The sequence below is a fragment of the Gadus chalcogrammus genome, chromosome 19 (genome assembly GCF_026213295.1).
Source record: "Gadus chalcogrammus isolate NIFS_2021 chromosome 19, NIFS_Gcha_1.0, whole genome shotgun sequence".
Lineage (NCBI taxonomy): Eukaryota > Metazoa > Chordata > Actinopteri > Gadiformes > Gadidae > Gadus > Gadus chalcogrammus.
In genome coordinates this window covers 6,439,051-6,466,257 of record NC_079430.1, presented here as the reverse complement: position 1 = coordinate 6,466,257, position 27,207 = coordinate 6,439,051, and the positions used below count along the sequence as shown (strand labels likewise).

Sequence of the window (27,207 nt, the reverse complement as noted above, 5' to 3'; positions counted from 1 at the left end):
CCATCGCTGTTATCGACGTGCGTGGATTGGATAGTGACGTAGGGGGCCCACCCAGGCCCCCTCCTCTCCCCAGCCAGCCACTTCTTACATGGGTAAACAAACTGCGTTACAACCCGAACCATTTCTTTATCCGACAACATCGTCACCATCTCTTGCGTAACACCCGTCTAATGCGTCCAATCGATTTGTAAGATAATTTTACAACGTGGTATGATCGCCTATCAATCACAGCGATAGGGGCGGGGCATGTTGAGTTACGAGCCGAGGAAAATAACAGAACAGGACCAGCGCGCGGAGAGAAGACCACCGAGGAACCGTTAATCAGTTCATCGGCTGAAGACACGCTATGGCCGGAGACGCGAGGGAATCCACCGAGATGAAGGAACAGAGGAGACGGGAACGACAGTCGGGTATGTGGATGAACGACAGAGCGAATAAAGCCGATGTAAACAATCAGGTTAATGGTGCGCATGAAGCTAATCAGCCTACAGGACCAGTACGATACCGATGTCACTTCAGTTCAAGCCTCGTCAGGATGCACACTGTGTGCACACTGTGCTCACTAGCCTTCTGCCGTTGTCCTCATGGTCTGGGGTAGGCCTACTGGGAGGACTGGGAGGCCTTCGTTTGATAGTACTTCGACGTTAAAACTGGTTTCAAGACCAGATTTAACTGTCTTTAGATTCAGATGAGGTGATCATGAGTGCGATTCTATCTGAGTCAGTTTGGCATGCCAAAGGCAAACCCCTTATAACAGTGATGATAAAAGAGGACCCATTGATTGATTAGAAACGAATGATATTGATTCGTTGTGCTTGCAATATGTACAGCTTTGTATCAACTTTTAAATCGACTTGTTTTTCTTTAAAATACTCTTACCTAGTGTGTGTTCAATAGCTTGAAACCTGCGCAGCCCTTCACCGTATCCCCTTATTTGTCTGCACATAACACGTGTGCTTTTTATTGGTAACACTTTATATTAAGGGTACATTCATTAACAATTAGTCAGAATTAGTGAATGCAGTAATAAGCATTAAGTAAAAGTTAACTAATAGTCTAATAATCGTTTACTAGGTGTTAACTAAAGGTGAATTAATTGATACATTATCTATTATGGTTAGGGTTATCCTTACTCTCACTATAACTTAAACCTAACCCCCGAATGTTAGATAACAATGCTTATAACTGCACTAACTAACGTTCATTAATGTACATTATTGATTGTATTATTGTACATAAAGTGTAACCATTTTATTGATTGTGTCCATCTATTTCCTCAGCGTTAGACAACCACGACGGTTCCTTCGGAGTATGTGGCTGGGTCCTGGTTCTGTTCTCTCTCCTGCTGACCATAATCACGCTCCCCGTTTCCATTTGGATGTGCATCAAGGTCAGGCCAAAGCAACCCTCTATTCCCTCTACTTACACTACACCGATACATTATCAGGCATTGACTTGAAGTGGGCTCCACAAATCAGTCAGACAAGTGTCAGTGGTCATCTAAATTCTCTATAGCAGCAATATTTCAGTCTTGGCCAGTGCAGCGGGGGGGGGGGGGGGGGGGGGGGTCCATGGTTTTGTATTGACCAAGTGTTGGTCTGAGAACTGGATGACTACATGGATGATTAAAGTCATTCGATTTAAGTTACCAACCGCCATTGTAAAATATGACAAAAAGTTGCTGATTACTATAAACAGCAGATGGCTTCGTTAACGGATAGTTCAACAGCATGATGCAATTTGTGGTCCTTACAGATCGTGAAGGAATACGAACGAGCCATCATCTTCCGCCTGGGCCGTATCCTGCGAGGCGGCGCTAAAGGCCCAGGTGGGTCCTCTGTTTATCATGTTCTGTTAGTGCCTGGCCCTGGAGTGTAGTCATTGGTGTGGCTAAAGCTTCATTAGCCACTGTATCGTGGCTATGAGTCTCTCTGTTTGCGGCGTAGCCAATAGTGGCAGCCGAAGTTGCTTTTGTGCACCACTCCCTAATGGTGCTGCATTTTCATTAGCTGTGAGTGGCTTTGTATCAGCAGACAGAGAGCATTATCCCGGAGCTCTGTGCAGACTCAAGATGAGGACGGGATGCTTGGTTGCTCTGCGTTTTCTCTTGCTGTGTAAAAAACACCCACATGCCTCATGACCCCTCCCCTTGTCCTCTCTAATGCCATTTAATAGAATGGTAGACGGCTCAGCCCTTCCTGTGATGACATCTGTTGCCATGCCGCCTCTATTGTCAATACGTGATGTTTTGTAGTTGTTCATGCAGAGGTGAATGTTCTCGTTGCCCTGAATACGTGTAGTAATGCTAGTGTTCCCATTCTGGGACTGTGTGTAGGCAGGTGTGTATCCATGCGACCATCTTGATCGTTGGCCCATCGATCAGCTGTCTGAGGGCAATTCAGTTCCCCTATTGGTCAGTTTAAGTCCCATTGCAGTTTAGGCCCGGGAGGCATCTCCCAGAATTCTCAGGGGCATTTCCTGAACAGATGCTCAGCCCCACCCCCACTGGATTCCCAGAGTTCCTCAGGAGCCTTTGCCAAATTGAAGTCTAGTGTTTGGTGTCTATTTCTACCCTGGTTTATGAAACTCATGCCCACACACGCACCAACACACATCAACACACACACACCCACACACACAAACAAACAGACAGACAGAGATGTTTGGTCCTGAAGCTTCACGTTGTGCCAGCACAGGTTCTACTCAGCTGTGTGAAAACCACAGGCATGGTAGTTTGATGTCTGTCTCGGCTACAGGGAGTTTTTATTGGGTTTCCTGTTAAAGCAACGCTGTGAAGAATGTAGGCAAAAAAGCCTGGCTGTGGTTGTGAGCGGATGTTCCCAGTGTGCCTCCTGACTAGATGGACAGCGATTGTGAGAGTAATGCAGAAAAGGAGCATTGGTCGGAGGGCTGAAACAAAAGGTCAATCAATGGAGAGCAAGAAATATTTTTTATCTTGAGATAAAACATCGTTATGAGACCACAGTGACAGGAAGTCCAAAACCAAACCAAACATAATGTAATTATTTAGTTAAACGTTTGTGTGTGTGTGTGTGTGTGTGTGCCTGCTTGCATGTCTTGCTTCTGACCCACACTGCTGCTGTCCTTCCTCCCCAGGGCTCTTCTTCATCCTGCCCTGCACTGACAGCCTCATCAACGTGGACATGCGCACCATCACCTTCGACATCCCCCCGCAGGAGGTCAGCATGCAGGGACACACACACACACACACACACACACACACACACACACACACACACACACACACACACACACACACACACACACACACACACACACACACACACACACACACACACACACACACACACACACACAAATGCATCTTTACATAAATCTATACAGAGCACACATGCGCGGAAATACGCGGCCTGCACTTCATCACACACACACACACACACACACACACACACACACACACACATCTTCGCTCTCAGCCTGCACTTCATCACACATAAACACACGCACAGACACAAACCATACACACACACTGCTGCAGTAAACCCACAGTACCTCAGCCTCATCCCAGACGTGTCCTTGTTCTGTGGTTAGGTGCTAACCAAGGACTCTGTGACGGTGAGCGTGGACGGCGTGGTGTACTACCGCGTGCAGAACGCCACCCTGGCCGTGGCTAACATCACCAACGCCGACGCGGCCACGCGCCTGCTGGCCCAGACCACCCTGAGGAACGTCCTGGGGACCAAGAACCTGGCGGAGATCCTGTCGGACCGCGAGGAGATCGCCCACAGCATGCAGGTGGGCCGCCGGGAGGGATCCGGGAATTTTAGTTTTATAAATTAGGTTACTATATTTTGTCATGCAAGAAGGGTTGCAAAAAAAGTATATTAGCACTATTGCAACATTACATCATTGTTAACAATGTTGTTTTGAATAATTGTACTGTATTTAATTGCACTTAAAAGAACATCCAATTCCAAAGAAAATGGGTGTATCAACTGTGGATGTTGTGCTTTCAAAAGGAAGCCAGGGGTGTACACATCAAACCAGCAGAACAAGAACACTGTCTGTTTGAATAACTATTTGTTATTATGACGGTATGTGTCTGTAGGTTGGTCCTCACATGCAGGAACTAACAAAGTGTGTGTTTGTGTGTGTTTGTGTGTATCAGTGCACACTGGACGATGCTACCGACGACTGGGGCATCAAGGTGGAGCGGGTGGAGATCAAGGATGTCAAGCTGCCACAACAGCTGCAGAGAGCCATGGCTGCTGAGGCAGAGGCCAGCAGGGAGGCCCGCGCCAAGGTGGGCTCGTCCTCTCCGCCCCTCACTCACTCATCCGTTGTTTGTCCATTCATTCATTCACTCATTAATTTGGTCAGTCAGACAAATTATGCTTCTTATCCAAAGCCACTTACAGTGAATTCAGATGTGTGTCATTCAGGAGAAGGTAGGAGTTAGGGGGCATCTTGCTCTAGGATGCATACAGTTATGGCTGTGGACATTGGGAATCGAACCCAGTACCTTTCAGCTGGGAGTCGAGCACCCCTAACAGCTAGCTGCCTATCCTGCCCCCATTCATCATTCAGTTCCGTGTGATCAATGGTAAGGTAGGGGCTACAGCATCTTGCTCTGGGATGTGCAGATCTTCAGAAATTGAGGATTGGACACAGAACCTCTCAGCTGGAGTCAAACACCCTCGCCCACAACGCAACCCTCTCCAGACACGGCATGAAATGGTGTCACATGTGTGAATATATAAATATAGGTAGAGGGGGCAGGTGCGTCTATCCTATAAATAGAGAAATATCCAGGGCTTTAGTGTGAGACGTCATTGTACAGCAAATTGTGTGTGCAAAAGATTGCATTTGCTGGAGGAAACGTTTGCCGGTCCCCACCAAACGTCAATCGATTTTGTCATCGTTTTGTAATCAATAAAATTGTTTGCGAAAATGTTGACGAAAAAACGTAAATGAGATGAACAATGATATATGTATGTGTGTGTGTGTGTGTGTGTGTGTGTGTGTGTGTGTGTGTGTGTGTGTGTGTGTGTGTGTGTGTGTGTGTGTGTGTGTGTGTGTGTGTGTGTGTGTGTGTGATTGTGTGTGTGTGTCCAGGTGATCGCGGCGGAGGGGGAGATGAACGCGTCGCGGGCCCTGAAGGAGGCGTCCCTGGTGATCGCCGAGTCCCCGTCGGGCCTGCAGCTGCGCTACCTGCAGACGCTCAACACCATCGCTGCCGAGAAGAACTCCACCATCATCTTCCCCCTGCCCATGGACATGATGCAGGCCTTCATGAAGAGATGAGGAGGAGGAGGGCAGCATACAGCTACACACACATACACACACTGATGCGCTAACAAACATACACACGCTGACACACAAATACACACACACACACACACACACACACACACGCATGTACTGACATCCATACACATGCTGACATACACAAAGATGCTGACAGAGATATACATACTTTTCGTGTACTCTTCTATGACATATTCTCTCTCTTCCATTCTCTTCTCTTTGTTACAAGAGATCGAAGACTTATTTCTACTTAATTTGCAGGCTGAGGGAATTTATTGCCCAGGCATAAGTTGATGCTATTTTTTAAGGGAAACGTACCACTGTAGCAACTCTGGTGCTACTACTACTTTAATCGGGAATGAAGAAATCAGCGGTTGTAGTGAGTCTTTATGATGGAGGTGGAGGGGGACGGAGAGCGCCCGATCTCCACGGCCAATGCGTACAGTACAGTACACGTTTATACGCTGAATTTAGAAATAGCCCTGCGATCGTCCTCTATGATCGCCCGGACCAGGACCCGACCTCACTGTCCGAGAGTGAGCACAACATATGTCAGCATTTCTGTCCCGCTTCCTCATCATGCTCCCTTCCAACGGCTGCCTCTGTTCCCCTTGATTATGCCGCCCCGCCCCGCTGTCTCTAGCCAACTCCAGGCCACACCCCCCTGTCTGTGGCTGACATCAAGCCACGGCCCTCTCGTAACACAACCGCCATCCGATGTTGTGATGATCGTCACAACCCAATCGCCTATTTGCAAAACGAGACACGTTGCGAGATCAGATGTCACCTGAGACTTTTCCACGCTGAGCTGAGTAAAATAATTATCATACGCAGTATCACATTAATATTTTAGCAATCACTTATGCCGTTTGTTAATGCTGCAACCAAAATATCGACATTATATTATATTAAACCTATTCCTTTAATATATGATAATACTTGAGTCATATTGCCCACCAGGAACCCAAAAGACAGCAGATTTTACATCTATTCCGCAACAACGATATGGAAGTAAAGGGGTAGGCGGCCGACTATGCAGCTGTGAGAACTCATGGTCCTCTGCCTGAAGCTTCATCCATTCATCTAGTGTCTTGTCCGTTTGTTTACCACAGGGGCCGCGGGCCCCAATCGACGCCGCAAACACACGCTAAACTGACACACAGCTCTTAACAGGATTCACCGTGGAAGACACACACACACCATCGTACACGTGCACATCCTCATGGCTCCTACTATTACATTGTCTAGTGCCAGTCATGTTACATTTTAACCACTGCCATTTTGTAAAGTATTGGGCTAACTGCTCCTCTTCCTCAAGCTGTTTGAACACTAATATCTTTAATGTATTTACATAAACATGTATTTCTTGTGTTACGTGCGTTTGAACTAAAACCTCTTATGTCTGCTTAAAGCCTTAATCGCCACAGATTCACCTTACAACCTCGTATTACAGATACTATGCATTTCCACCTTCAACTGATTTTCATTGAGATTTGAAATCCATATATAAAACAAGTTGAATATTTTCAGATTTGTGCATATATATTAAGACACATAATACCTACCGTGCAAAAAAGTCAGTTGGATTAAGCTTTGGACATGTTTTCTTTTTCATGTTGTATTGTTGTAGATTATCAAGTTTGAATGTAAGCAAGTAAGACTTTATTTATATAGCACATTTCGTACAAGATTTGCAATTCAAAGTGCTTGTGCAATGTGATAGAAGCCCTAACTTGTATGTTTACACTGCAAATAACCAAAGGTCAATTTTAGTCTAGCTATTTCCCATGGTTTGCTCAATAGCATGTCACGGTTCTCAACATGTTTTTGCCAAATTTCTGTCCCAATGCTTAACCTGTTACGCTACTAAGCAGACGGCTCGTCTCTTTATAGAGAATCTGAAGCCTAGCCAGGTTAAGTCGAGTTTAGATACACATCACACTACAGAGCTTGTGTGCCTTAAGGAGGACCGATATCTCAGTGTGGGCCAGCTAGTCAGGTCTTGCTTATTCCTACAGAGGTACATAGTATTGCATATCGTTACGTCTATTCATGTCCGTCTGACATACGAGATTTTGATTCACAAATGACGAGAAGATCGTCCCGATTGACTCACTTCAAAATAGTGGAAGCCAAGGGTATTGTAGTCAATGAATTTAAGTTTACGATTGCATGCTAGTTTTAGATTATTTTAAATATGTACACGCTCACTATATGTTGAGTCATCCTGTTGTATTGGATCATACTAATAAAACATATAAGAACAACTCTGTGTGTTCTGTTCTGACATGGTTGTGACTCAAAATGGAACCAGTGTAAATAGTAAACGTTACAGAGACAAACACACTTCTTTCAAAGGTTTATTGGAACATCTTGATTGGTGTGGGCACTACGGGAGGCCCTGTCTGGAAGTGACTTGTTTTGATTGTTGTCAGCAGCAAAGCTTTAGATTCCTGCTAAAAATAGAGCAGCCTGCAAAAAGGGCCCGGTCACAAACAGAGAAGTAGGCACAGGCAACTAGCGGGGAGAACTGTTTTCTTTGCTAAAAAGGCCCAGAGCCAAACGCCCCCATTAGAGAGTATTGTGGCATCCAACAGTTGTTATTCAGCAGCAGTGTGAATATTAAAGCGTAGTTGAGAAGCTAAACAAGACCCTGGGATACAAACAGAAGTTTAAGGCATCGGTTGTATTGCTTTGGAAAGGCTTAGGAAGGTGTTCCTGGCAGTGACTAAACCAACAAACAAATGGCTTTGCACCTCACGTGATATCTTTATCCCTCTCGTAGCCTTTTAAAGGGTTTAGTTGTACCGGGGGAATACAATGAAAAATCACATCAACAAAACGTTTTTGTGGACAAAATGTGCAAAAAGGCTTCCCTGCGGAAACCTGGGTGTGTCACGTGAAACTACACATGCCTTGATCCTCTCTGTTGGCACCTGCTGGAGCATAACTTTGCATGCAAGACTTAGAGAGTTCAATGAATGAACGCAGTGTGTGCCCACGAGTGCCAGAGTTATCGGCAGTCCTTTGAAATATTAAAAAAAGTTTAAAAAAAGTAATGATTATGGCGTTCTAATTCGTTGCCATGGTAACGGAGACGAGTCCTTGAGAGAACCCTCCAGGGCTGGATCTAACTGGCTGAAGTTAAGGTGGAGCGTCTGGGGGGGAGGGGGGCAGTAGTAGCGTGGCAAAACTAGCACTGGGGGGGAGGGGGGAGCGCAGGCGGGGGCTAGGGGGGTTAGAGTGGGGTTACAGGTCAGAGGTTACAGCTCCAGCTCGGCCATGGCTCTCTCCAGGGGGTCGGTGGTCCAGTAGTCCATGTCCCAGCCCAGGAACCAGCCCGTGAAGGTGGGGGGCTCGAAGGTCTGCTTGATCTTTACGATGGGGGTCCGGCGGTCCCGGTTGGAGGGGTCCGTCTCGATGTAGCGCATTGCTGGGGGTGGGGGTAGGAGGGGGGGGCAGGGGGAGAAAGGTCCGGTCAGGTTCACAGTCCCAGTCCTCATGTTTAAAACACTCACACACATTGCACCAGGCTGGGGGGGGGGGGGGGCATGTGCTTGGGTGTTCGACCCCCAAACAAAAGGTCACGGGTTCGATCCCCGATGTCCACAGCCTAACCGGCAGCCATCCTGAAGCAAGATAACCCTTAACCCCTACCGGTTCCTTAAGGTGTATCTAATCCCCTTAAGTCGCTTTGATTAAAAGCACCTGCTCAATGACTAGTAAATGTCAGTGTGTTTGTCAATACTGTATTATATATATTAATTGCTGAGAATGCAAATGTCTAATGTCAATCAAAATGTGGCAGAAGACCTCTATAAATATGGATGTGAATGGCACACTTGGAATCACACACACACACACACACACACACACACACACACACACACACACACACACACACACACACACACACACACACACACACACACACACACACACACACACACACACACACACTCTCTTCCCTACCCGAGGCCATTGCTTCAGTCTTTTCCTCCTCCTGGGCTTCGTTTCCGATCCACACAAACACCTGAAAAACGCCGGCAGTCAGATCAATGAATTATTAACATCCTTTGTGTCTCTGTTCGCTGGCTGTCGAGGCTGCGCATGTAACCGGCATCAAACCACCGGCCGATCTCACCTGGTCCCAGGTGTCCAGGATCATGACATCATCGGTGGCGAGGTCGTCCTGGGTCAGCTCCCCGGGCACCTCCTCGATCTGTGTGGCAGGAGAACAGAAGGATGAAGGGGTTATTCATCCGTGTATGGGGATTGGGTTTTTTATTTATTTATCATGCTTTTCATTTTGAGGTGAGGATGATGCAGTATCCGTTGGCAACGTGCAATGATGGGCACAGTGACGGTGCTCTTTGTAGCTTAGCTTAGCATAGTTCTACATCTGAAACAGTGGGGCCCACTGGCTCTTTAAAGTAGTTCTTGTAGGTTCAGCTCTTGCTAGCTATTGTTAAGATTTGTGGTAAGGGAAAACGTACGATGAAGTTGCCGGTCTTGTTGGAGCAGGCAAACAGCCTGGGAGGATGGGCGTCCATCTTGTTCTTGAGGCGGGAGGATGTGCGGTATTCGCTCTTCCCGCCGAGGGCTTCCCAGAAGTCATCTGTGGATGCCAAAACCAATGAGTTGACCAATAAAAGCACTCAACTCAATTAAGATGAAGGCAGGTTCAAGCCTCTGAATTCTTTTTCCATAGTTTTCCATTCAAACATCTTGGATATATGAACTATTTTACATAATTCTGACGATCTGATTGTTAATCAAAATGATCTTAAAAAAAGTAAAACATTATAATTATTTCTTAAATAGATAAACGCCTCCATAATTTTCTAAAGCTGCTGTTTTGGAAAATACTGAGCCCTACAGGCATTTATAGGTAAGTGCAGATTAGCATTATCGTACATGTAAATCAGTTGGATCTGAGATTGAGAAATTCTAGTTTTTAACAATGTGAATAATATTCTTAAATGCGTGTACTATGTTCACATCTAAATGATCCCAACGGTTTATTACTACGTTTCACCATGGTTGTGTGCCTGTGTATTTTCTCTCACCACTCTCTCCCCCCTCGGGCAGCTCTGCAGCAGACACCCCCAGTATGTCACACAGCTGGAGGGCCCCCTGTTTCTCTGTGTCGCTGGCCCCCTGCCCGCTCCACAGGAAGCAGCCCCCAGGGGCCACCACAATAAAAGCGTCGTTGGAGTTCAGATTGGAAGACACTGCTTCGAGCTAGATGAACGCAAACGTAAAAATAATAACAGCAAACAAATCAATAACAAATTGGACCTTGTTTATACAGTGCTTTGGAACAAGGCTGACTTTCACACTCTGTACATATCTGTGTGATTCACCAGTTATTATATATAGATTTAAGTAAATCAAAGATGGAATGTGTTATACTGCACATTTGATAATAAATATCACATTGACTGATAAAGGTGTATAATGTGTAATGTATTGTTATTGTTTACAATGGTTACAGTTAAGACTTGTAACTTGACTGCATAAAAGTATAAAATATATTTATTGGGTATGTATATAAAGTGAAGCATTGGGCGTGTTTGCCGGTGGACATCGGGTGTACCTCCACTGCCCGCGTGTGTCCGGTGGAGTTGGAACGGACTTGGAAGAGACGTGTCTCTGCAGGCTCACTCTGACCTCCATCTCTGGAGGTCCCCCCCCGGTACACCACCATGGGCTTCCCCGCGAACAGGCTCATCAGGTGGGCCGGTTCCTTGCCTTGGACCACCCTCACCTGGATCACAAGCAATCACACAGACAGACACATGTAAAGATAGACAGAACACACAACCGTATGACTGACATACACATAAACATACACAAGCACAACATTTTAGACGAATCAAACTAATACATTTTATATTGTAACATGCGGCAAATCATGCATGATTGTTTTGAAAGGTTTTGAATAATTGTAATCTTGCTTAAAGGTATGGAAGCATATATGTAGCAAAATTCAAATGGCAATGCAATTTGGAATTCCATTATGCATTTGACAATGCATTATGCAATTTTATAATGTAATTTGTAAATACGTTATTCAAAGTGTATTTTAAAATGCAAAGTGACAATGCAATCCTCAATTAAATTTGCAAAAGTTCTAACAATACAAATAGAATAACATTTTGTCAAATTCTTTGAGTTCCTTTATACAAATTGAAAAGCTATAGCGTCCCCGTGATTGCAATCCACTTCGCCACGCTCCGTGTGTTGCAATATTCAAATGACATTTCAATCCGCAAAACGGAATCCAAAGAGGAATCCAAAAAGTCAATATGCAAAGTGGCAAACGTATCAGCCAATCAGCGTCTGGGCGGGAACTACGTCACTTGCTCGTAATTTCCTTGTTCACTTCTAGTTCGTATGTGTCAGGTCCATGGTCACCAATGGTGATTATTGATACGCTCCTAAGTTTGGCCGATGATGTGGAGAACAATCGTGTTGAAGACACAGATGCAGTAGATAGAGTGCGTGTTCTGGGAGATAGGATAGACGACTTATCCTCACGGGTACGTTTTGACGCCAGTGTGGTAAACACAAAGATTTCCAAAGTGCTACAGGCACTGGGTGCGAAACATAGGGTCGGGAGACCCACCGTCTCCACCCACTCCTCACCTACAAAGCTCTCCACAACCTAGCCCCCAGTTACCTCTGCGACCTCCTCCAAGAATACACTCCCTCCCGCTCCCTCCGCTCAACCTCTGCTGGACTACTATGTATCCCCACATCACGACTCACTACAATGGGTGCCCGGTCATTCAGCTGTTCAGCACCCAGGCTCTGGAACTCCCTCCCCCCACACATAAAACAGTCTGACACAATAGAAAGTGACGTATTTCCCGCTGGTGGCTGATACGTTTGCCACTTTGCATATTGACTTTTTGGATTCCTCTTTGGATTCCGTTTTGGATTCCGTTTTGCGGATTGAAATGTCATTTGAATATCGCAACACACGGAGCGTGGCGAAGTGGATTGCAATCACGGGGACGCTATAGCTTTTCAATTTGAATAAAGGAACTCAAAGAATTTGACAAAATGTTATTGTATTTTTATTGTTATAACTTTTGCAAATTTAATTGAGGATTGCATTGTCACTTTGCATTTTAAAATACACTTTGAATAACGTATTTACAAATTACATTATGAAATTGCATAATGCATTGTCAATTGCATAACGTAATTACTTATTGAATTGCAAATTGCAAATTGCATTGCCATTTGAATTTTGCTACATATATGCTTCCATATAAAGGTTTAACCCTGACGAAATGCGCTAAATTTGTCGAGGTCAGTTTTCAAGCTTAAAGGCCGTGTTGCAGGGTTTATTTTCCAACGAATTTGAGCAATTTGCTTGCTGGTATTTAAGATTTAAACTGATATTTATTGTATTTAATGTTGTTAGGTATCACAAAATGAAATGTTATACGAAAAAGTAGGTACTATTTTAGCGGTTTGCTATTGATTCTCATTTCCCCCAGAATGGATTGCATGACGTCACGTTGGGGAGACACGGACCAAAGCCGCATTGAGACCCTTGAGAGTAGAGGCTAGTAAGAGTGTTCAGCAGATTATACAGATACATAGATAAATACATAGATATTATATATAGTTAGTATATGCTACACGTGAACCTCCTAAGATGGCGCAATTTGATTGGTTCGCTATCTCGGGATATTGGACAATATCCCATGATTGACATCTCAAACTCGATATTGTTTTCATCGCAAAATGTCAGATGATAACAAGAAATAAACCTTCGGTCTCGGGGGCTAATCCCCACTATTCACTTCGCCTTCGGTGAATAATTGTTGACTAATAGCCTAGAAGATAGATAAATAGCCTAGTCAAGTCTGACTGGACATACACAAAATACATCACATTAAAACTAGACCCATGCGTTGATAGATGGATAGATAGACAGATAGAAAGATAATTAAATATGTTTTATTATTTGCCTTGCGGAGCCAGCCAATCCTGTGCACGTATGCAAATTAGCCATGTGCGCCATGTTGAGAAGTCATACGAACAATAGCAAGCGAAAGCCGAACCAGACTGTATCAACCACATACTTTGGGTCCATTCTAACTTATGGTAAGAGGCTAGTCTTTAAATCTTTGCAATGACTGAATTTTGATGATGTTTTGCATAAGATGTGTGCGACTGTGCGTGTGTCCTTTTCGGCTTTGGCATACTGCAGGGTTATGATCAAGGCCTTGTGGTTAGTTGTGGTCTTAGTGAAGCAGCCTAGCCTTGGAGTTGGATAAGTTGGAGTGATTGTGTAGTACGGGCGTGCGAGAGTGAGATAGAGCACACCCGCCGTGGTGATGTTTGGCTTGTTGTGGGCTGTCTTTCAGCATTCGCCGGGTTTAACGGTGTGCTTTGTGTATGTGTTCAATGTACATCTGTCTGGTCGTATTTGCAGTAGATTGATGGTTAAATAATGTCATACCACGATCGGTTATACTTGCAGGCACTCATTTGCAAGTGCACTGATTGCTGTCCGATAGGCTAAGTTAGCCCATAGCTAGCATTATGCCTTCTATTTCTAGATCTTCTGACTAAGTTTACCGGGACGACATAATCAACAGAATCGCTGTCACTATATATAAAGAAAACGTTGACTTTCAATCGGTGCTATTCACTGACAGTAAAAATAAATAAAAGTGTCGTTATTGTATGCACTGCTGTTCATTGATCCAGCGCTCTTGCTGGTTGCTAAATGATAGCAACTCTCCACTCATTCTCCTCTGACCATGCATTTAATTGGCTTTGACCGCCATCAGTTCTCGGCAATTCCTCTCACGTCTGACAGGTTCGAAATTATACTGCTGTGGGCCATCATAGATGTTATTTGTGGTTCTTGCCACCTCTTAGACGCCATAGTTCTAGTACTAGGCTGAGGTACCTTCCACCACGTCCCCCCAACGTGAGGTCATCGCCGAATTGCGTTAGAAAACACCTGTTACTGCCAAAAACGACAAAAACTGGACTTTAACACTATTTGAGACAATTTATAAATGATACACCTATTTTGAGTATTTTTTGCTTTATGTACCCATTAATCAAAACTTCCGGTTAACCTGCACGCAGGCCTTTAATTTGCAATCCTCTCGGTTATTTCCCCCTACACAAGGGGGCGCAGTTGAGCTGGGCCTACATTAGTTATCGTATAACAGTCCACGGAATAAACATTCTGTATCCCGGACACGAGGGGGCAGTGTTGGCTACATCTGTCAAGGCCATATTTTCAAGGCTAAACAGATGTTGCATATGTCTATATACAACAGACGTAGCATGTGTCTATATACAACAGACGTATCATAGGCCTATGTCTAGATGCAACCATATTTATCATCTATTTTAAATGACTATCTTTAACTGAAGGATTTGACTGTCTGATCAGTTGTGGAAGCAACATATGCTTACGTATATCATAAGCAGATTTCTGTTTGCAACACAGACTACAATGCTGGGACGCTGGTTTGAACTGCCGTTCTCTCTGTTTCACTCTGTTAAGGTTGACAGAGTATTAAGTGTGTAGTTGAAAAACAATATTTAAAAGTATGGGTATTTTTAACCCATTGGGCCAGGATGGTGGACCATTCCTTGAGAACTCTTCCACACGGTGAATTCATGCTGGTGAGTCAGCAGGTTTCCATTTAGTTATAGTGATTAGGAAGCTTCTGGAACAAAGACCATCTCACATGAAAACATTCATCACCGGTCTGGACCGGACCCAGGGCATATCGTTTGACCACATGTTGGCATGCACGATAACACACACACACAAACACACGCTGAATAAAAACATGGGGTGAGGGGAAGAAAGAGGGAGGGAGCCGAATGAAGAAATGGACGGAATGACTCGGATGAACTCCTCCTATACAGAGCCAGGGTGTGGTCTACATTTGAGCTTGCTCATCAGATATTTGTCATCCTATTATTAAGTCGGATAAGTTTACCTTAAAATCCCAGAGTGCTGTGTGTGTGTGTGTGTGTGTGTGTGTGTGTGTGTGTGTGTGTGTGTGTGTGTGTGTGTGTGTGTGTGTGTGTGTGTGTGTGTGTGTGTGTGTGTGTGTGTGTGTGTGTTTATGAGAAGGAAACCCCTTGTAATCATCGGAGCTGATACATCCTGTTCCTGGGTTCCCCCCACTGTTTCCCCTTTGATTAAAATCAACTTTTCTTGCATCCGAGAGCCAAACATTTACAGAGCCTTATTCCTTCTAGATTCTAGGATTATAGAAACTCAATCTGGAAGGGGTATTCTAGATGACAAAGCCAATATGACAGAGTCAGATCATTTGACTACATTTTAAGATTTCTTCTAAGAAATGTGACTTCTAGAAGTTAAACATGTAGAGCCCAAAAGATATGAGCTCTGTTGCATTCCATTTCCTGGCTCTGTATTGAGAGTTTTGGAGGAGAGGAAGGGAGAAGAGAGATTCTACCTGGGTGGTCATGGGAGCACCAACAACCTGAAGAGAGCAGGGAGGAGCAGGGAGGGAGGGCAGGAGCAATGGAGGGAACAGAACCGTAAGGGGGTACCAGATCAGGAGGGAGAGCAGAAAAGGCAATGGTCATTAGGCTGGAGAAGCAGGAGGATGGAGTAGATCATATTACAGAAGAGCAAATTAAAACAGAGTAAAGGTTCCCGGTGGTAGCCCCCCCGGTAGGTTGGTCAACTGGTGGGCTACCTGTACTGGCCCACCGCCAAGCTCATCATCCAGCTGCGCACCAAGGATGGCCGACGCTCCGATCTCATCCTGGCTCGAGTCCATCCCCTGCCTAGGACACAATTAGCGTGTTAACAACTGGTATTTGAACAATATGCATGCTGCCATTAGCCATGTGAACATTCAGCATGCTAACATCTAGCATGTTACCATTGAGCATGCCAACATCTCTAATAACATTTCCCACAATAACATCTAGAATACCAAGATCTTACCATCTAAAATGGTAACATTTAGCATTCTAACGTATATCAAGCTAAAATCTAGCATGATAACATTTAGGCCCAATCCCATTTCTACCCCTTACCCCTTCCCCTTACCCCTTCAAAACAAGGGGGAGGGGTAAGGGGAAGGGGTAAGGGGTAGAAATGGGATTGGGCCTTAGCACGCTAACATCTAGCATGTTCCCATCTAGCCCATGCTAAAGACCGGGCTGCTCTTCTCACCACATGTAGATGATGTGGCCCTGGCGCCCGGCGTGGCGGTAGTTGTACTGGATGATGTAACTGTCCCCTCCGTAGAACTGCCCGTAGGTGGACTCATCCACCGCTGCCTTGTCCGCCCCCTCGATACGCCAGATCTGTACAGAGATCCAGAGGGTGAACGGCCAGACACTAAACAGTTTAACGTAAATAAAAATATGTCAGGTAGACAGCCAGACATAAACCAACCAACCGACAAACCACATAAACAGACTGGTAGACAGATCGGAAGCCATCGGGATTGACATCAAGTCCCAATGACCGGCTCCATCTTGACATTGTTGTATTTCAAACCACCAGAGCGTTTCTCATGCAAGACATTGCCAACTAAGTTTCAGCCTAGGTTACGGTTCAATTACCTTTTATTCAGACCTCTACAAGACCACCACTCATCACAAATAGGGAGTATTATCAGTATAACATCAAGGATCCTGACACACAAACCCTGATATCCAAGTCAGACCCAAACAGACAGACAGTCAGCTCAGCCCGGTCTCTCACCTGCTTCTCCCCGGTGCCGTCGTCCACCATGCCGTGCTGGGCGGCCATGGGGGCAGAGTCGTGGAGCGTGGCGGCGTCGAACGCCACCTTCTCGATGCGGGCGATGCTGTTGGAGATGTAGGCCACGCCCATGCCCTCGGTCTGATCGCGGTCGCGCCAGTTCTTGAAGAACTGCTTGAAGAGCGGTGTCTCGCCCATCTCGGGCAGGATCTGCACCTGCGTGTGTTTGGGGTAGCCCATCTTCTTGATGAAGTCGTCGGCCGCCTTCATGGCGGCCTTGCGCTCCTCCAGGTTGGCGTCCTTGCCTGGTTTGGGGTCAGGGGTTATCGTTGTGAGCGAAAGCCAAAAAGACAGAGGAAAGGACATTTCTTCGGTAACCGTCCTGCCCTATGACTACTTGGTAGTTTAATGTTGGCCACCTGTGTTCGTTCGTTAGATTGCTCAAAGGCGTTGGATGCACAACATGACACAACAGCGATGATTTAAGTCTTGAGGATGTTTACAAACTATGTGTCAAACAACAGAAAAGCTCAAATGAGCTAACAAAGTTACAGTTGGTGGGTTTCATCTGGCAGAAACAAACAATTACTCTTACTATTAATATCTTACTATTACTATCTTACTATTACTATATTACTATCACTATAACCATCTTCCTATTACTCTTATTATCTATCTACTCATTACAATTCTTCTGAGGGTAGGAACTTGCAACATATGCGAAGACACTGCATGTTGTGTTGTGTATTACACTAACTCCAGTTAGTGTAATACACAACACAGTTAGCGTGTCCTCCACACTAACTGTGGAGGACACGATGGATTAGACTGTAATGGGAAGGTTTGAACAGATTTATGTCTCTCTGACAATCGGTGTATTCATATTCTTGTGTTTTTTAGTGGATCTGTGAGGTCATAGAAATAATGAGCAAAGTCTTTGGCTTTTTTGACCATTTGAATAAATATTGTAACCTAGTGAGCTCTTGGTTAAATGGGCACTCTGTAAGAGGCGCCAGTGTGGAGCCCAGAGCTGTTTACAGGCGGAGTACACAACATCTAAATTGCTCCTTGTGAGGGGAAGGCTAACACCTGAGCCAAGCCTGAACAACACTGACTGTTGCTTTGCAAATGTTGGCGCACTTCAATTTACTTAGTGGGACCAGAGGGAATTCTAGACGTGGCGTTTATAACGTAGACCCCTATGTGATGGAGATGTTTGTAATCTGGGATCCAGCTGTCCTACTGTGTTACAGCAGAACCTCTGACGGGTGACACAGCACAGAGCCTGGACCAGGAACCAAACATTGATGTGGCAATTTCTACCGAATGGAAACTCATTCGTGCAAGTAGGCAAAGCTTTCAGAAGGGTATTTTAGGGTGTGTATTAATACAGTGGCCAGTCACACCGAGTTGATTCTGAACGGCTAATTGATGCCACACATAGGGGCATCCTTTAACAGCCGTTTAGACGTCATGCCAAGCCGCACAGGACTGACCTTTCCAGACGAAGATCTTTCCGTTGGAGCCGTGGTCCAGGATGAAGCAGTCGCTGGACTCCAAGGCGCTCTGGGAGAACGGGTTCTCCGCCGCCACCAGGGCGATGGCCATGTCCCCGCCCGAGTTAGAGACCTGGACGCCACAACCAGGATCACATGACTGAGCCACCATCATCGCGACCATAGTTAATAGAACCGCCGTCATAAACTTAGTTAACAAAACTATCATCCTGACCATAGTTAATAGAACCGCCGTCATAAACTTAGTTAACAAAACTATCATCCTGACCATAGTTAATGTAACCACCATCATCACGCCCATAGTTAATACAACCACCACCATCACGCCCATAGTTAATACAACCACCATTATCAAGAACATAGTTAATGTAACCACCATCATCATGACCATAGTTAATATAACCACTGTTTTAACCTTAGTTAATAAACTGTCCTCATAATCGTAGCTAATATAACCACCATCATAACCAAAGCTTATTTAATGGACACAAAAACAAAAACACAGTATTGTAATATTTAAAATTGTAAAAGTTTTGCAGGCCAGGATATTTTGAGACATAGCTTCAAGTTGGAAATTATTTTCTACTGTAACTGAAAATAAAACCAAATCAACGAAAGGACTGAATAGTGAGAGATACTCTGGGTCTTACTTTGTAGAGTTTGGCCATCTTGCGGTTGGAGGCGTCTGCTTTGATGTCATCAGAGGAACCTTCAGGCAGATCTGGTTTAGGGCCTAGAACCTGAAGACAGAAGCACTGGGTCAGTACACGCACATGTGTGTGGGGCTGTTATGTGGATGTGTGTACATTTGCGAGTCTGTATGCGTGAACGTGTGTGTTCTTTTGTTTGTGTATATGCGTGTGTGCGTGTGCGTGTGTGTGTGCGTGTGCGTGTGTGTGTGTGGGTAGGTGGGGGGGGGGGGGGGGGTTGTAGCAGAAGGAAGTTGATAGATCAACACAAATCATTAACAGATCATATCATATCATATATCATCCCCTCCCTTCCTCTCCCTCCCCTGACTCCCCCGCCCTCTCCTGCTCCCCCCTGCCCTCTCCTGCTCCCCCCTGCCCTCTCCTGCTCCCCCCCGCCCTCACCTCCAGCATCTTCTCTCTCTCACTCCCTTCGTCGCAAACGTAGACGCGCGCCCTCCCGCTTCGCTCGTTGTCACGGATGCCCTTAGCGACCGTGGTGGCCTTGAGCTTCTCGAAGCGGTTGCTCTGCGATCCACACCACTGGTAGATCTCCTGGACAGGCATGATAAGCAGAACACAGAGTCAACACAAGCTCTGCCGCAAGGACAGTGTCAACATAGCAGGGTTTTTGATTGTAGGGTTGTAAGGGAGAGTTTATGGGCATAAGTTAAACACTGGTCGGACGATAGTGTCACTTTGCAGTCATATGTGTTTACACCTCGCCCAGTTATTATCTATAAACGGAACACTAAATATGTCATTCAAACGTGTATGTATCTAGTCATTTAGCAGAAAACTTTATCCAAAGTCACTTCCTATCAGAATACCTGATGCATGATGTTTTTATCTAATGCTACCTACAGTGACATTTTGTAATTAATAAGAAAGTAAGTGTTCATCCTGCTCATGGGTCTCTACAGGTAGACACATTGAGGTTTTCGAACCCACAACCTTTTTGCTGTGAGTCAAACCACTGGTCGTCTACCCTGCCTCCAGCAACAATACAATGTATTAGCAACCACACTTAGTTAACAAAGAGGGGTCGTACAGCTCCCAGGTCCAGGATGAAGCAGTCTCCCTGGTTGAAGCTGTCCCAGCTCACTGGCACCTCCGTCGCCCTGACGACGCGACGACCCTTGACCTGCAGCACCCGTTGCATAATGACCTCGTTGGTGACAACGTGCTTGAAACCAGAGGCCACGCCCCCAATCTAGAATGGAACAGAAACACACCCGGTTGTTTCAAATAGGGGTAGTAGTTTTAATCAATTATTATGAAGACATAAATACATCATCTAACATATTAAACATTGATAATAAAACAAACTGTCAACATTATGACACTAGTGTATTTGGCAATGCTCACTATTGGTTATATATTGCTAGGTCATATACTGGTCACATAAGGGTCATTGAGCATGGGCCGACGAGATGGGTGCTGGCGTCCTACCATGTACTTGATGCCGGTCTTGAAGTAGCCCAGGAAGGCCTTGGACTCGTGGCCCTGGACCTCGCGGTACTGGATGGGCTGTCCCCCCAGGTGGTCGTCCATCTGGACGGTGAAGATGGCCGCTGAGCCACTCTCATCCTGGGTGCAGAAGTCCCCTGGTGGGTCCAAACCACAAGGATCACCATTAACACTCACTCAAGGCCCAAGGAGGAACCAGGCCTTAAACACACAGCTACACTGACAGGGGAGTGGTCTCTGTGGTTCTAAGGACTCTGTGTACACAGGCTAAGCTCCAATATTAGTTTCAAATTGTTTTATTTCGCTCACTCTCACTTCCTAAACTGCTTTCCTTTATCTCCATGGTTCCGACTTTCGTAATGAGTAGTGGGCTAGAGAAACGGCCTAAAGTGGCTGCAGAACAAGCTGCTTCGGATATAAAGATATATATGTCATTAGGCATTCGCCCATCAAGCTAAGCTGAGGGTTGTGATTGGCCCAGATCAACACCTAAAGAATTATGATACTCAAAGTCTAGTTGCAGTTCAGATAAACAATTACAATCGTTTAGACTCTGCCATCGTTTCTGGCCCTTTTCTTTCCCGTTAAAAGCCATGATACCTGAACCTATACCTAATATTTCAACATCACAACCATTGTCTCGTGAAACAGCCAATAGGAGCAGGTTTCAGAGCTCGCCCTCATCACTCACCCAGCCAGAAGTGGAGGTCGTACTGCAGCTTCCCCGAGCGCTGCTTGATGGTGTTGAGGATGAGGTAGGCGTCCCCGGTGTAGAAGCCCCCGTACAGGTTCTCCGGGACCGGCACCAGGTCGAACTTCTCGATCCTCCACACCTGGAGCCCCGGCTTCTGGCCCGCGCGCTCAAACTCGGCGTGGTACGCTGCCATGCTTCCTATAGGGGCAGCAAGGGGTTGAACCTGAGCCCTCTTACGGACAAACACTCCCCTAGAGCTCAGGGAAGAAACCTTAAAAGGGAACTCAGGAGAGGGAGTATTCCTTCCAGATATGGTGAATAAAATAATACCAATAAAACAATAATCTAATAATAATAATCATATTTACTCTAAACTTCCCTCTACGTCTTCATTTCTACTCCGTCCTTAAGAAGGAACACATATGGTTAGGAGCGCAATAGGTGGCAGAATTGGCAGATAGAAAGGATGTCAAATCTTTGGGCCAGTGAACTGTGAGTGCCTGCCACCCTGTACTTCTTACATTCTGTTGTGTGTCTGCTTCCACACACATTGTTGGAGCCCCATTAACAGCTGCCCATAAAATCAATGTTCCAGGGAGTGTTTTGCGCATTGCACCACGATTGGGAGGGGTCGTAGGTTTCTTATTTCTTTTTCCATTTAAACCGTTTAATAAATTATCTCAAATACCCTCAAATATCTATAAGTCAGTCTTCTCACAAACATCATACGTGGCTTTCTCAAGATGGGGCCCGATCAAAAAGTTGGGGAAAAACTGTACTGCACCGCGTAGAACAGCGTTTAAATGATGACCTAGACGGTACACTTTGGGCGCTCCAGTGGCTCACTGGGTACAATTAGCACAATTAAGGCTTTATTCATAAATACCTTCCTGTCTTACTCTCACTGTATCTGTCATGATCAAAGTATAAAAATGCCAAAAATGATATAACCAATAACTATTTTTATTATTATGCCATAGCTCCCGAGGAACCAGCCTGCTACCGCTTACAAGATATTCACTCTGGGAACTCTTTATGGCACTCCCTTTTTAGGCGTGAGGCACTGCCATGGAAACAGAGATAAACTTTGGGGTTGTAGTTAGCTATTAATACAAGCAGGAGGGTGACTCAGTGGCACACAGCCCTGTGACAAGGACTTCCCTCTCTGGGCAGGAAGGGGGGGTGGCAGCTTTGACTCAGTATAGGGTGAAGGAATGACTATGAGCTGTGTGCGGCAAGGCATGGTGCAGGAGATACGTGGTGCACGACATGCATGGTGCATGAAATGCATGGTGTAGGAACAGATGCTTTTATCCAAAATAAAAAAAAGACTAAACAATGGGTTAGGTATATCTCTCTTTAGGATGGAAAAACCTAAGACATAAGGGTTTGAATCCTGATCCTTTTGGCTCGGAGTCAGCAACCAGGTTGAACCACTGACTAGACTATGCTGTCTGACTATAGGTGCTTGCAATCTCGATGTACATAAATACACACAAACACTTGCCTTCATACGCACTGAGACACACACACACACTTGAGCCATATCTTTTCACTGCATAGACGACGGCTTGCGGCATTGAATTGAGTGTTTTGAAGTAGGTGCTTGTGATACAGTGTCTTCAAGTGAAAAGACAAGCTGATTATTGTGGCATGCATTGCTGTGTCTGAAGCTGCTATAAAGTGCTTTGTATTGGGGAAAGGACAGAGACAAAATAAGCCATCGTCTCTTGATTTCATGAGAACTTCTGACCTCCGGTATATGAGGGACAGCCGGGTGAAACGATGTGGCGTGAGTAACCCTCTGTGATTGAGCAAAGAGAGACGATTCTTCTGCATAGCGAGCTGCCCACAAACACGGGAGGAATCTGGAGCTCTGGAGAGCGGTTTCATGAAACCAAGCCTCCATATTTGGGTTCCCTTCTCGGCCCCCGAGCCAAGGCCAAGTTCACCCCATTCCGTCTGGTAAGCCTCGGAAACCCCTTACGTTTGTTTTTATGAAGGCTAACATGTCCAACTGGCTGCCTATGTACTTGATTCGTTGACATGTAGAGTCTGGGTGTTAAGTTTTAGTACTCAAGTTGAATATATAGTAGATGCTTTTAGCTTAAGAGACCACATTTTGAGTACGTACTAAATAATTCAATGTGCTGCAGGAATCTGTTTCTAAAAATAATATATTATTATAATACTTTAGCATCACATTTATACATTTTGATATGGATATTCACATTGCTCTCCAATAAATAGACAAACTCTCCCTAGTCATTTCTGATAACTTTATCGCTGTAGATTTTCAATATTCAAAACAACACAACACAATTATCCATGAATAGCAATAAGCCATGTGACCCAAAATGGAAAATCCCCTGACAGGACAAACTAATAAAATGATATTAATGTAATAATGATAATGACTCTCACTGTCTATATTTCGACTCTGTCCTTTGTACATAGTTATTATCTTCACCAGGAAGTTGCTGTTATGCGTGTTCCGCTGGATAATTCCAACAATAAACAATAAAATGATATTAATGTAATAATAATATTGACTCTCTACTTCCCTGTCTATATTTCTACTCTGTCCTTTGTACATAGTTATTACCTTCACAAGGTAGTTATCAACAACAACCTCTATCATTGGGGAATTTAGGCCCAATCCCATTTCTACCCCTTACCCCTTCAAAACAATGGGGAGGGGTAAGGGGTAGAAATGGGATTGGGCCTAAAATCCCTGGTATCCAACCGTTTTGCTTTATAATTTCAGAGTTGTGTACACACCAACACCTACACGTACACATCGAGCTCATCTGTTCAACAGACTAACTGTGTGGGTGGATGGGGTGGGTAGCAGGCGCGTTTGGGATGTACAAACAAAAGAAGTAAACAGACTTCAACGAAACCAAACTATATTAAAGTGTTTATGAAATGGTAATACACCAAACCTGCAGGTAGACATAATCCTGTGAACCCATAAAGAACTACTCCCTGATGTCACAGAGACATCAAATTGCCAAAATAATTTTATTCATTTCTCTTTTCTCCTTTTCCAGTTAAACTAGACTGACAGCTAGGCTGACATTTTACATCATCCCTTAAAAGGACATGAAAATTCCCTTGGATCCACTGAAAGCAATTCCCATTGGTCTACCCCCAAAAAAACAAAAAAGCCTTTTTATAAAATCCTGTGAAATGTTGAGTTGTGTGGAGAAGAAGGGATTTCGACCCAACGGGGGAGCGTTGGGGAAACTCTTTCGGAATGCATTTCAGTGGATAGCATTTCAGGCTACGTTATTTGAGTGACTTCCGATTCCAAAAGTGGCAGTTCCTTCAGGGGCAAAGCGTAACTAGCGTGTGAGCCAGCTGAAGGGAAGAGGAAGTGTCTATCGGTGCACACAGTCAACTCAATTACCCACACTGCAAGGGAATATGAATTCCCGGTACTGTCAACAATTTAGTACAGAGACATCCTCCTGTCTGAGGGGCTTAGAGAGGGACCAGAATCCCACTCAGTCAATTATTCAAAGATCTGAGCGTTTAATAGACCTGTGCTCTTAAAGCAGGCTCCTCTCACTGCCTTCTACCGAGACAAGACAGTAGACGAACCAATCTTTTGCACGATGCATTCATTGATGAGTTTTTCTGGGGGATATTATGGGGTGCAGGATAGTCAAAGGTTCTGGGTTCGATCCCCAGTGTCGGAACAAGATGCCACTAAACCCAAATCTGCCCCTTAATCACATGTAGGATAATTATTAAACCGTATCAAATTCCCATTGGATAAAAGCATCTGTAAAATGCACAAATCATCTGGATGAATCACTTTAGTCTACCAAAGAAAGAGCCATTAAACTCTGTTTTAGTTTGAGTTTGTCAGTCGGGGTTTAAACGCGGGTTGAGGCATGAATAGCATACTGTAGGTCACATGACTGCCAGGGTTGCGTCTCATGGTGAAACGATCCTAGCAGCCGGGGGGGATAGGCATAGACCCCTTCCTCTGACACACGCTCACATTCTTGGTGCGATACGATGAATCAATGGAGTCCATTCCAACACGAGCAGGCAGCTGAGAGTCCCACTCAAACACGGTCGGTGGGGGGAAGAGATCGGAGGTGAGAAGAAAGAGGAGAGAATGGAACCGGGGGAGAGGATAGAGAACACGATAAGAGAAGAGAGGTGAGGAGAGGAGACGAGAAGAAAGGGGACGAGAACCAGGGGAGGTGATAGAAAAGTGAGAAGGAGGGGGGGGGGGATTAGTTGAGAGGAAGGGAGAGGAGATGAGGAGAAAGGAAAAGTGCTCAAAATGGTTTCAACGGAGTCCAGTAAGTGAGGGACGAACTATTTTGATTGCCATATTGATAACTAGTGCAAAAGAAAAAAATATCAATCTTAGTTGATTACAAACGATTAAAAGGCCACTGGGGAAAATGTGCACTTTGGATATAAACAAACCCAGTTTAAACGTTTCTCCTCTATGTCTGAGGGCCATTCCAGTGTCTTTTTATGGTGGTGAAAAGAGCTTCCTGAAGGAGGAAGGAGAGGGTGACTCATTCTCTCCCTGACCATCATCTGTGCTCTCCTCAGCTGTTACCAACAGGCTCACAGGGCCAAACACACACACGCACGCACACACACACACACACACACACACACACACACACACACACACACACACACACACACTCACATGTATGGAAACACACGCATATATATAGACAAATACACAAACAACCTCTCAAGTGCATACACAAACATATTTGGACACAAACACTTTAACACACACACACATACGTATATGTATGCAAAGGTATGGTCTTACACACAAACACACACAAACAAAAACCATCTGTGTTTGTGTGTATGCCTTTGTGCATGTGTGCGTGCCTCCATGTATATGTAAATGTGCCTTCTGTCTTCCTGCTTGCATATACACACACACACACGTGTGCGTGTGTGTGTGTGGGTGTGTGTGTTTGTGTGATTGTGTGTGTGTGTGTCTGGCTGTCTTCATTCAAGGCTGTGTCTTGTATTTTGCCTCTTTTAAAGTGCCCTCTCATGTGTGAGGCAGTTGCCTAGGTAACAGGAAGTGTGAACACAATATAAAAAATCGCATCCGGTGTTACCATATATAACAACTTCCTCTCGCCCATTTATTTCCTTGTTTCTATGGAGACCTGGGGCATCCCATCATCAACAACACAGTGTGGGAGAATGCAGCGAGTCCAATCGACGTAGGCCTGTGGATGATGATCACGCATGTGAAACTTTGGATTTTGGTTTTGCAGGCGTTTAACACACACACACACACACACACACACACACACACACACACACAAAACCCTTTCAAACACAACAATCCACCCAGCAACAGACGTCTTTTTTCATTCCATATAAGGAATATATTTTCTCGTAAATTTCTCGTCTCTAAACCGCCCTGACGTTTCTCTCGTGTTTGAAGATATAGAGGTCTAAGTCATCTAATGCCACTGCAGGACTGCATACTGGATTCCACGGCCAACCATCCCTTTGCGTTTGTTATTGCGTGGAAGAAACAACGGGTCTATGCAATGTCATCGGGTATCATATTACAGGGTTATAATGTAAACTAACAGACTAACAGCTATGCAATGCAGGCCATGTCAATTAAATGTTGGATTTTCCGCTTACCTTATTGACGAATACGATAAAGGCCGGTTTTCAACGGGGACACGTCTTTGCTGTTGCGGGATTATAAGTGCTTTGATTCGGCAGCGTCTGTAGTTTATAGGCCAGGGCGGATCCCCGTGACGACACAGC

General features: G+C 45.0%; 2 protein-coding genes across 3 annotated transcripts; one reads left to right on the top strand and one right to left on the bottom strand.

Moving 5' to 3' along the window:
- Window positions 1-64: 64 nt before the first annotated feature.
- stom (stomatin) lies at window positions 65-8,079 on the top strand. Its single transcript, XM_056578073.1, has 7 exons — window positions 65-410; window positions 1,281-1,390; window positions 1,756-1,828; window positions 3,118-3,200; window positions 3,574-3,777; window positions 4,151-4,285; window positions 5,098-8,079. Exons 1-7 carry the CDS (start codon window positions 347-349, stop codon window positions 5,284-5,286), a joined length of 858 nt encoding a protein of 285 aa, XP_056434048.1. The 5' UTR covers window positions 65-346; the 3' UTR covers window positions 5,287-8,079.
- On the bottom strand, window positions 7,619-27,207 carry gsna (gelsolin a). 2 transcript variants are annotated; one of them, XM_056578071.1, is made up of 17 exons: window positions 27,079-27,207; window positions 21,409-21,609; window positions 20,700-20,854; window positions 20,299-20,460; window positions 19,653-19,802; window positions 19,209-19,298; window positions 18,538-18,670; window positions 17,042-17,346; window positions 16,505-16,638; window positions 16,020-16,110; window positions 15,774-15,800; window positions 10,889-11,059; window positions 10,359-10,533; window positions 9,786-9,907; window positions 9,434-9,511; window positions 9,262-9,322; window positions 7,619-8,722 (listed from the first exon to the last, which is right to left on the bottom strand). In XM_056578071.1, exons 2-17 carry the CDS (start codon window positions 21,602-21,604, stop codon window positions 8,553-8,555), a joined length of 2,220 nt encoding a protein of 739 aa, XP_056434046.1. In that variant the 5' UTR covers window positions 21,605-21,609; window positions 27,079-27,207; the 3' UTR covers window positions 7,619-8,552. The 2 variants fall into 2 exon arrangements, with proteins under 2 accessions (XP_056434046.1, XP_056434047.1); XM_056578072.1 differs by lacking the exon at window positions 15,774-15,800.

What these genes read in the sequence shown, in the direction of transcription:
- stom (XM_056578073.1), top strand. Translation starts at nt 347, where the DNA reads ATGGCCGGAGACGCGAGGGAATCCACCGAGATGAAGGAACAGAGGAGA. An exon ending in CCATTTGGATGTGCATCAAG is followed by an intron (nt 1,391 to 1,755) that starts GTCAGGCCAAAG and finishes TGGTCCTTACAG; the next exon opens with ATCGTGAAGGAATACGAACG. An exon ending in TCGACATCCCCCCGCAGGAG is followed by an intron (nt 3,201 to 3,573) that starts GTCAGCATGCAG and finishes TTCTGTGGTTAG; the next exon opens with GTGCTAACCAAGGACTCTGT.
- gsna (XM_056578071.1), bottom strand. Translation starts at nt 21,604, where the DNA reads ATGGCAGCGTACCACGCCGAGTTTGAGCGCGCGGGCCAGAAGCCGGGG. An exon ending in TCATCCTGGACCTGGGAGCT is followed by an intron (nt 19,803 to 20,298) that starts GTACGACCCCTC and finishes ATGCCTGTCCAG; the next exon opens with GAGATCTACCAGTGGTGTGG. An exon ending in GACACACGCGGGCAGTGGAG is followed by an intron (nt 10,534 to 10,888) that starts GTACACCCGATG and finishes GCGTTCATCTAG; the next exon opens with CTCGAAGCAGTGTCTTCCAA.